General features: G+C 44.9%; 1 protein-coding gene across 1 annotated transcript in view; it reads right to left on the reverse strand.

Moving 5' to 3' along the window:
• Window positions 1-220: 220 nt before the first annotated feature.
• Window positions 221-8,932, reverse strand: part of LOC103805291 (forkhead box protein J2-like) — a 9,005-nt gene continuing 293 nt past the window's right edge. Inside the window, 10 exon segments of the mRNA XM_009077933.1 lie at window positions 221-492; window positions 1,033-1,131; window positions 1,880-2,080; window positions 2,519-2,620; window positions 2,964-3,290; window positions 5,141-5,336; window positions 5,775-5,915; window positions 6,270-6,338; window positions 8,311-8,385; window positions 8,900-8,932. The exon segment at window positions 8,900-8,932 is cut by the window's right edge and continues 20 nt beyond it. Of these exon segments, the coding sequence (XP_009076181.1) occupies window positions 404-492; window positions 1,033-1,131; window positions 1,880-2,080; window positions 2,519-2,620; window positions 2,964-3,290; window positions 5,141-5,336; window positions 5,775-5,915; window positions 6,270-6,338; window positions 8,311-8,385; window positions 8,900-8,932 (1,332 nt within the window). The 3' untranslated portion in view covers window positions 221-403.

Consider the following 8,932-nt stretch of genomic DNA (forward strand, 5'->3'; position numbering starts at 1 on the left):
GGAGGCAGAGAAAGATGCACTCGAGGATTCAGCCTTCCAAGGTCTTTTCATGGCACCAAGGACTCATCCTTCCGCCCTCCACAGGGCGCCGCGCAACATGGAAGAGCTGATCTGATGCGTCCGAGGCCACCAGAAGAGGGGGAGGGCTGTGCTCAATTATTGGTAATAATAATAATAACAATAATAATAATAAACAAAAGAAGAAAAGAAGATAAAACAGGACGCAAGGAAGGATTATCTTCGGCAGCATCTTGCGGTGGCTTCTCTGGCGGAGATAGAGAATATATATCTATATACAGGCAAGGCAGGGAGGCTGGGGAGGGCGGTGCTGGCACCAGTGACCCCATGTCCCCCTCCCCTCCCACGTCCTTCATAAAGGACGGGCTATCAAGTCTGTAGCTCGCTAGGTGATCAAGTCCCAGTCAAAATCATCGGGGATTTCCTCATTGGCGCCTGGAGGAGGCCCTGGAGGCCGAGGGACCAGATGATGAGCTGAGCCAAAGACAAGAAAAGAGAAGAAAAAGGAAAGAGAACAATTAGAATAAAAACCTACATACTTCGTCATAGTGGGCCCTTGGGCAGAAGGCACAATAAGGGATTTGGGCCTTCTCCCTTCCAACAGTCTAACAAGAACACTACTGGCACCAATTTCTCTCTCTGAAAGCACCTGCCAATGTCTGTAGGTGGTCTGCTGTCAAATTTGCCACAGCAGTTTCTACAGAGGTTAAGTTTCAGCCTCCTTTACTTTCCTCACAGCTGACTGCTGATAGAGCACAAAGGACTTTATCAACAGGAAGAAGCTTCTCATGTAAAGTTGCCTTCAAGCAACCAACTGAGGGCAAGGCCACTGAAATCCTAAACCTTCCAAGAGCTGTGGCAGAGCCCAAAGAGGAGAGTCCCTTGAAGTCCAGGCTACCTCTCTACCTGCAGTGCTCCATTTGATTACTAAATGCTTTGTGAGAAACGCACACAGGGGTTGGGAATCAGTGTTTAATGTCCACTGGTCTAATAGGCCTTCACGTCACCCCTTACCTGGGCGATTGTATCCCGGCGAGTCCTGGGTGGAAATCTGGTACATAGGAGATGGCCCAGAAAAGAGATGGGGAGGCTGGGGCTGACCATAGGAGTTCACTGTGAAAGGAAATGAATTTAAACAAAAACAACTGTTAATGTTCTGTTCAGCAGTCTTGGCCCTGACTGGGTGGCAGCTCAGCCACAGAGCAACTCACTCAGACCCACGGGATTCTGAGGAGATGTTCAGCTGTTGGGTCCTAACTGCAAGCTATAGCTTGGTCAGGGATCTTGTTCTTGGAACCAGCAGGAGTTTCTCTATTATTGTAAAAGAAGAAAATGTTCATCCAGAAACACCACAAGCTGGCTCAATATCATTCATTTAGTTCAGTACTAGATGACACGCACCATCACAGTTCTATCAAGACCACAATATCCCTGTGCTCTCAGAGTGCATCCTCCTACTCCCTTGTCCAGTCAGTATTTCTCCAACATGGGTGCAAGAGCTTTCTCTTTACAGCTCCTGCCATCTGGACTAACAATCTCTCTACCCTGCCATTCCTTTCTGTTGGTCACCTACAAAAAACACCACCCTCTTCTCCTTTCATGGGTTTATCTTTTAAATATATCTCTGCCTGGAGATGTTCCTTGTCAATAGAATGCATCACATAATAGCAGTCTGTCCAGGCCACAGGCACAGGACATCCCAGTTCTTTAAAGCCAGAAGTAGCTGAGTTGCTATGAACAGCTCTGACAGCCTAGCTCTGAGCTGCCTGGTGCCACACTGCCTAGCAAGGCTGCAAGTAGTTTAGGACATTCACAGAAATGGGCCTTTGTTTACTTGTCATTTTAGTCTCCTCCTAATTACCTTGGTTCATGGATTGCTCCTGTTTGCCACTGTTCAGGGCACAAGAATCAGAGATTCGAGGGGGCTGCTGTGGGCCAACCAGATGAGGGAGCTGACCAGTCTGGGTAAGGAAGTGATTAAGGGAGTCACAGAGGTTGGCAATATGGTGCTGATCCAGCGTCCAGTTCTTCCGCTCAGCCTGGCGCAGACTCTCCATCAGCTCTATGGGGGACAAAGGACAATGTCAAAGACAGTAATTACACTGTGGTCTCCCCTGCAAAGAGGTTCTGTCTTCTGCCCCTAAATTCTACTTCCTCCTCACAAACCCAACTTCATTGCTTCAAATCTGTCACCAAAGGCCTGGAGAGCTCCATATCTAGGATTCCTTCTCACTAACTCAGGTAGGGGAGGGAAGAGTTGGAGGGAAAAATCTCAGCCCTCTTGACTGCTTTTATGAATTAATTCCCCCTGCCCCAAATTCCTGCAGTGTTCATTCAAGTGCTTCAGGATCTTTAACAGAACCCATGAAGTAGGACATCTCATTGTAGAAATGAGTCACTGAGACACTCAAGGACTTGACATGGTTACATTGACAAAAAGATCTTGGCACAGCACTCACATATTCTAGACTACAGCCCCAGTCAGTAGGCCAATACTGACCTGAGAACTGGGAGTGCTCAATGCTAGACCAGTTCAGCCGGTTTACCATCTTGAAGCTTTCCTTCAGGGAATCAATGTTGGAGCACCAATCAGGGGGAAATGCTGGAATGAAATGGGGAAAAGATTAATCCAATACAGATTGCCCTTTCTATCAACCCCTTAATATAAACAGATTGGTCCCTCTCTTCATCAAAGAGCTTGATGATACAGTAGCTAGAAATCCTTTCTCCCTTGGAAGACCACAAATGGTGCCTCCTTTTTCACTTAGGCCCTGACTTTACCCCACATCTCTCAAGAGAATCCCAAATCCATTGTGGATGTATCCTCCTTTCTTTCTACACACAATGTAGGCACTACTTAGGGAAAGCTCACTAGCAGAATTACTATCTGAGGGCTCCTGACTGCTTCCTTTTCCCAGCTATGCTTCCCATTGCCCCTGACTCACCAAAGCCAGCATTGTTGATTGAAGCCTGTGACTGCTGCTGCTGCTGGTGCTGATGTGGCTGCTGCTGTGGGTGGGAGTGTGGGTGGTGTTGTTGATGCTGGTGGTAGCCTCCATGCTGCATTGGGGGCGGGTGCATGGACATCACTGGTGGAGGGCCATAACCTTCACCACCCTGCTGCTTTCCTCCTTGGGATGGGCAACCCTCTGGGGTTGGAGTGTGGAGTGGGGGAGCAGCACCCACTGATGAGGGGCCTTGCTGCTGCTGCTGCTGGTACATGTAGTAATTGTGGTTGGAGGGCTGCATGTCACCAAGGAGAGAAGAGAAACCTGCCGAATAAACGAAAGAGGAGGGAGCTTTAAGAGCAGCCTGGATCAGACCTCTGCTTATATTATCCATCTCTAATTTCACACTGCCCATCCCGCTATTTATGAAACCTTTGGAGTGCCCTCTATAGGCTGCCAACAACCATCACTCGCACAGTTATGCCCCCACTGTGCTCCAGACTCTGTCCAACACAAAAGGCTCTACAACAAAGCCCCAGCAGGGTTTTAGTACAGAGCTGGGCACTTAAATTCCTCCCTGGATTTTTCCAATATTTACCAAAGTAATCCACGCTCTCCTGAAATGTCATGCACATGTTGTTATCCTATAAATGACCATTAAGCAAACTTAAATGACAAAACATTTAGAAAATTCATAACTTAACACATCTGACTTGCTGTTTCCAAGGGCTCCATTCAGTTCTTTTCTTATAAGCAGCTTGGTCAGGAATTTTCAGTTTTTCTCACACTGATCATAAGAGGTCATAAAAGGCTCTGCTTTTGCACACGGAGCACATTGTACACATCAGGGCTACCTTTTTTATTTTCATTCCTCCTGACTCATTGGATGTGTCATTTCTATCCTCCGGTATTTCAGGCATCCCCTACATGCAAAAGCATCAGGTGTTCTCCATTCTCCCCAACACCAGGAGCTCAGCATATCTCTTATGTCTGCTTCCCTGATTCATTCTCCCCACACACTGTGAAAAATCAAAGCCAGGGGCATTACATGCTACTGACCTGACCTACCCACTTCTTAATTCAAGTATCCTTACTTGACTATCTGCAAGTAAGCCTCAGGTTTTCAGTAGATTCAAGACCAACCCTTTGAGCATCCTGTTACTACTACAATGGAGCAGAAGGATGAATCCTGACTCAAAAGTTGCCTACAAAATTTCCTCGAAAACTCAAGTTTTCCTAGACTACCTTACAGCCTATGGCTTGGAGAGTAAAAAACCACAACAGAATGCTGCTAAGTTTGTAAAATCAGAGGAACACAAGTCAAGGTTCTTCTCTAGCTTTATGTAGCTTGCTCATCCTCTAACACCTCACACAACAGGCTCCTACTAGGAATCTCAAGTGTCAGAATGATGAAAGCAGTAGAAGTATATAAATTTTTATTTCACTGAAGCTACAAGTTAAGGAGGCTCCTCCTAGAATAGCAAACTTTGCCTGCACTGTATGGTTGACAGCACAGGTGAGAGGCTCATCTATAAACATACTCCTTTTTACACCAGGTGAATATTTAGAAGTGTTTAAAGGTAGGAAGAACTGTCGGTTTTTCTGAAGCGTTTTCTGTGGACATCTCATCCCTGCAGCGATTCTGCCCTCTGGTGGCTCCTTCCTCAATCCAGAAATACAAGCTATGCATAGAGCTGGAGGCTCTCTCTTCCCTGTTCTCAGTCCACAAAGTTCAATTCTCCAAGGCCTTGTACAATCCTAGTTTTAACAGATCTGAGCAATAATAACTTTCCACTCTCCTTCTGGAGAAACTCCACATGCAACAATCCCCTCCCTCTTATATTTCTGGTCTGACAGACTATGAATATTTCTCCGACATGCTTTTCTTCAGGACCTCATTTCTCTTAGTTTCTGCCATTTTAGTATTTGCATTTGTACCAACACAAAGTATTTTTAAATTATTATCCTTTTTATTCTGAGAGAACTAGGGGGAGCAATAGATAAAGGACGTGCAGATTTCTTATCTGCTCCTGGCAGAAGTAATTACAGCATGCCAAAGAAGGAAAGTCTGTTTGCACAGGCTCCTGAACGAGGGAAGATCTGAGAGATGCCAAATGGACAAGACTGTGTGGGCAGATACCTGCCCACCCCACATGACGCATGTAGTTACTCACCGTGCTGAGAGGAAGATGATTTCTCCAGCATGGATTTGTAGAGATTTCGGAAGGACCAGCTAAGATCCTGGAAGTTGATCTCAGAGTAGGAGAACTTGAGGTCATGGTTGGCACTGTACAGTGGGGGTGGCACATCAGCCCCTTCACGGCCCTGCCCTCCTGCTACAGTAGAGGCAACATCCACAGGCCCTGCACCCTGCTAAGGGAGGCAGAAGTAAGGCCTTTAGCTTGCACTAGGTTTTGTAACTTGAGACAGAGATCCTGAGACAAGATACACATAGAACATGCACTGATCTCCATATCACTTAGCTCATCTCCCAACAAATCTTCCCAAATGCCATTTTTCTTGAGGAACATCAACCACCACCATCCCTTTGCAGCACAATGGCTCCAGCCTTTCCTTCAGCTGTCTAATACCATTATGCCTTTATCCTTATCCCCATCCAGTCCTTTGCTAAAATTCACTTCCTCCTTATTTTCTATCTCTGCAACTTCAGCTTCTTCCCTTCTTTTTATTTTTTGCTTCCATATCACAATTTTCACAATTCCTTCTCTTTACCACTTCACTTTTCCATTCATACACTCCTCCCCCTCTCCTCTTCCTCCCACTTCTATCCTTTTCCCTGCTGCTCACCTGACTGTAGTTGGCAATGGGGGTGGTGCTCTGAATCGACATCTGAGGGGTGGCCTCAGGTGGCAGAGAGGCTTCTGTGCTGACTGGAACAGCCCCTCGGGGGCTTTTGCTTGCCTCTTGCTCTGGGGAGTCTTGTGGTATCTGTGGATGGGGAAGAAAAAGGAAAGGAGCAGAAATCAAAAACAGATGGAGAAGTGAAACTGCAGATGGGAAACCAGTTCCCCCACTGTAGAAGTTCATGTCTTAAAAAAGAGGAGGACTGGGCCTTAGTCACTGAAAAGTCAGGATAAAGGACTGTACACAAAATTAACTTTGCGACTGAATAGCAGCAAATCATCAGGACACATAAACAAGTTCATCCAGTCCTTGCCTTTGTCTCCTCATCTGTACACCCTGCCCCCAAAGCACTACCAAGGACTGGTGCTGGAAGGACTCCTTGGAACACAAAGGGAATTCCCACCCCATTCCATGCTGTCTGGAAAGAACAACACTCACATCGTCATCCGGAGGATGCCGCCTCTTGCGAGATATATCTGGACATGTATCTATTGTCCAATAAGAGCCCTAGAAAGAAGACCCATTGGTAAATGCATGATTAAATCACAGAGCTTCCTGAAGCAGGGGTTTACTAGGACCACAAGCACCACCCTCTAGAACATTAGACAACTGATACTTGTGTGTTGGAAAGGGATTCCTCTCTTGCATGGCGCTGTACTAACAAAGAGGTACAATGCGACTGCTAGAAGACAGAATACTCTGCTTTTCCATCACTCTTAAACAGGACACTCAAAGGATAGTTTAATCCAAGCTAGGTGAAGTCCTCTGGGCCTGCACATTCCCTTCAGTATCTTTCTCATGACATAAATTAGTTATTGACTGATGGGAACCAACTCAATGTTTAGATTTGGCAGAGAAAGCTAGAAGAATCACTTTTTCCATGGCTGTGAAACTCCACTTGGAGCACTCTGACCATTTGGGGGGTTCCCAGTGCAAGACTGACACTGACATGCCAGAATGTATCCACAGAGAGGCCACTGTGCTGGTTAAGAACCAAAACACATGAGGTACAAGCAGATCACACAGACTGATCTGTTTAGCTTGGGCAAGAGAAAGCTAAGGAGATCTAAGCACTGCCTTCAGTTGTGCTAGGAAATTATAAAGATGACAGAATCAAACTCTTACCAAACATGTACAGCCCAAGAACAAGAGGCAATGAATACAACTTACAGCAAGGGAAAGTGCAATTGGATATAAAGAAACATTTGTTCACAATGATGATGCTACAGCACTGCAACAAGTGCCCAGTTTTGCTGTCTCCATCCTTGGAGATACTTAAAATTTGGCAAAGACCTCAACAACCTAATCTAATTGTTCCTGTCTGGAAGGTGTGTGTGTGCGTGCGTGTGTGTGTGTGTGCGCGTGTGTGTGCGTGTTGACCTCCAGCCCTTTCAACATAAAATAGTCTATAATTATGTGTGTTTTTTTCTGAATAAATATAAAGACGACTCTAGAGTGTGATTTAGCTCATCTTAGCCTCCAATAGAATTTGAATAATCTGAGTAAGTGGCAAGAGCAGAACAGGTTTCCATTGTAAAACCCAGCCCAACATGTCAATGAACACCTGCAAACATATACCCTCAAGTAAGTTAAGATTTCCTGGAATAAGCGATATAATCAATGGTATTTTTGAACAGTGATCTTCAAAGATATAGTACTTTCATTTATAGAAGCCAACTGAACACCACGTGGTCCTTTAAATATAACCTGAAATAAAAGGCCTGAACAAGCATCCCTTTCTGGTAACTTTAGGACAGGGCTGGGGGGTAAGTGACAATTTTTCTGTCCACATACATACTTCATGCCCCCACCATCTCCTTCTGCTTGTTTGGTTGTGGGTTTTTTAAACAATAAGATCTGCATGCCAAGATGCCAAGTCTTGGTTTTGCTAGCAATTCCCCTTTACAATCTCTATATACTATCAGAGCTTTATTAGCCCTTAGCCAACAAATTCCTAAATTCTTGAGTTTTACTTATAAATGATTTCGACAAATTTAAACTATTTGGTGGTGACGTTTTTTCCCAACACCAAATATTCTGCTGTCTAAATGGGTAGTAGTTCTGCTCTCACTTCCATGGATCTTGCCTCCATGAAATTCATGTCACATCACAGTTGTGCTGTTCACCAGCAGTCACTGCAGTCTTTTATAACAGAACAGGTTGGACACATTTTACACACACAGATCAGGAAACAAAACTAATCAGGCACATTCAACCCCAACTTTTACTTCTTGGAGTATATTCAAAGTCAACTGAAGATCATACATAAGAAAAATAATTACTAAAACCAATAAGGCCCCTTTACAGGTTCCCTTTAAGTGAATGCTTCTGTAGCCAAAGGACTGCAGTAAATCTTACTACTGCTTCCATTTTTGCCTACACTTTAGGTTTCAAATTCCAACCATAAGTTAGAAAGGGCAACCCCAGCTTATTCCCTGCAGTTTTAAATTGCTTGCCCAGGAGCATGCAGACTTCTTACCTTCCCAGGATCATCTCTTGGCCGAGGCACCTTTCGAAAACATTTATTCAGAGAGAGGTTATGACGAATAGAGTTCTGATGAGAGAGCAAGAGATACAGGTAAGTGCTACAACAAAAGCATACAGCCTTCTGAGTATGCCTCGGAGCAGGTAGAGAAAATAGGATGGTGTAGACTCTCAAGTCAAAGCTCACTACATATACCTGGAATGGAGCTGAATAGAAGCTGTGGAAAGAGAGGGATGAATAATATGGGGCTGAATCACTTCTACATCTACAAAAGTTGCAGTGAAAATAGCATCAGTGTGATGCAGAGGTTGCTAGTGATGTGGGTTTTGTGGGAGGTTTTTTTGTTTGTTTTTTTTTGGCTGTTGGTGGTGGTGGGTTTTTTGCACCCTCCTCCTTATGGGGCCACCACATACCTACAACAAAATTCTCAGGGAAAACGGCACTTCCAGCTCCGCATTTTCTCCAGTTGGTCAAATTATTCTCACATCTGTCTTATTTTTCTCAGTGGGGATATTTAGCACAGAATTAAGAAAACAGGTCTTGTAATAGGCAAAAAAGGTACCGTAGTAATGCAAGCCCTCACCTTCCAACCAATACCAGCATTTTTGTAGTAGGG

Source organism: Acanthisitta chloris, unplaced genomic scaffold (genome assembly GCF_000695815.1).
Source record: "Acanthisitta chloris isolate BGI_N310 unplaced genomic scaffold, ASM69581v1 scaffold12907, whole genome shotgun sequence".
Classification (NCBI taxonomy): domain Eukaryota; kingdom Metazoa; phylum Chordata; class Aves; order Passeriformes; family Acanthisittidae; genus Acanthisitta; species Acanthisitta chloris.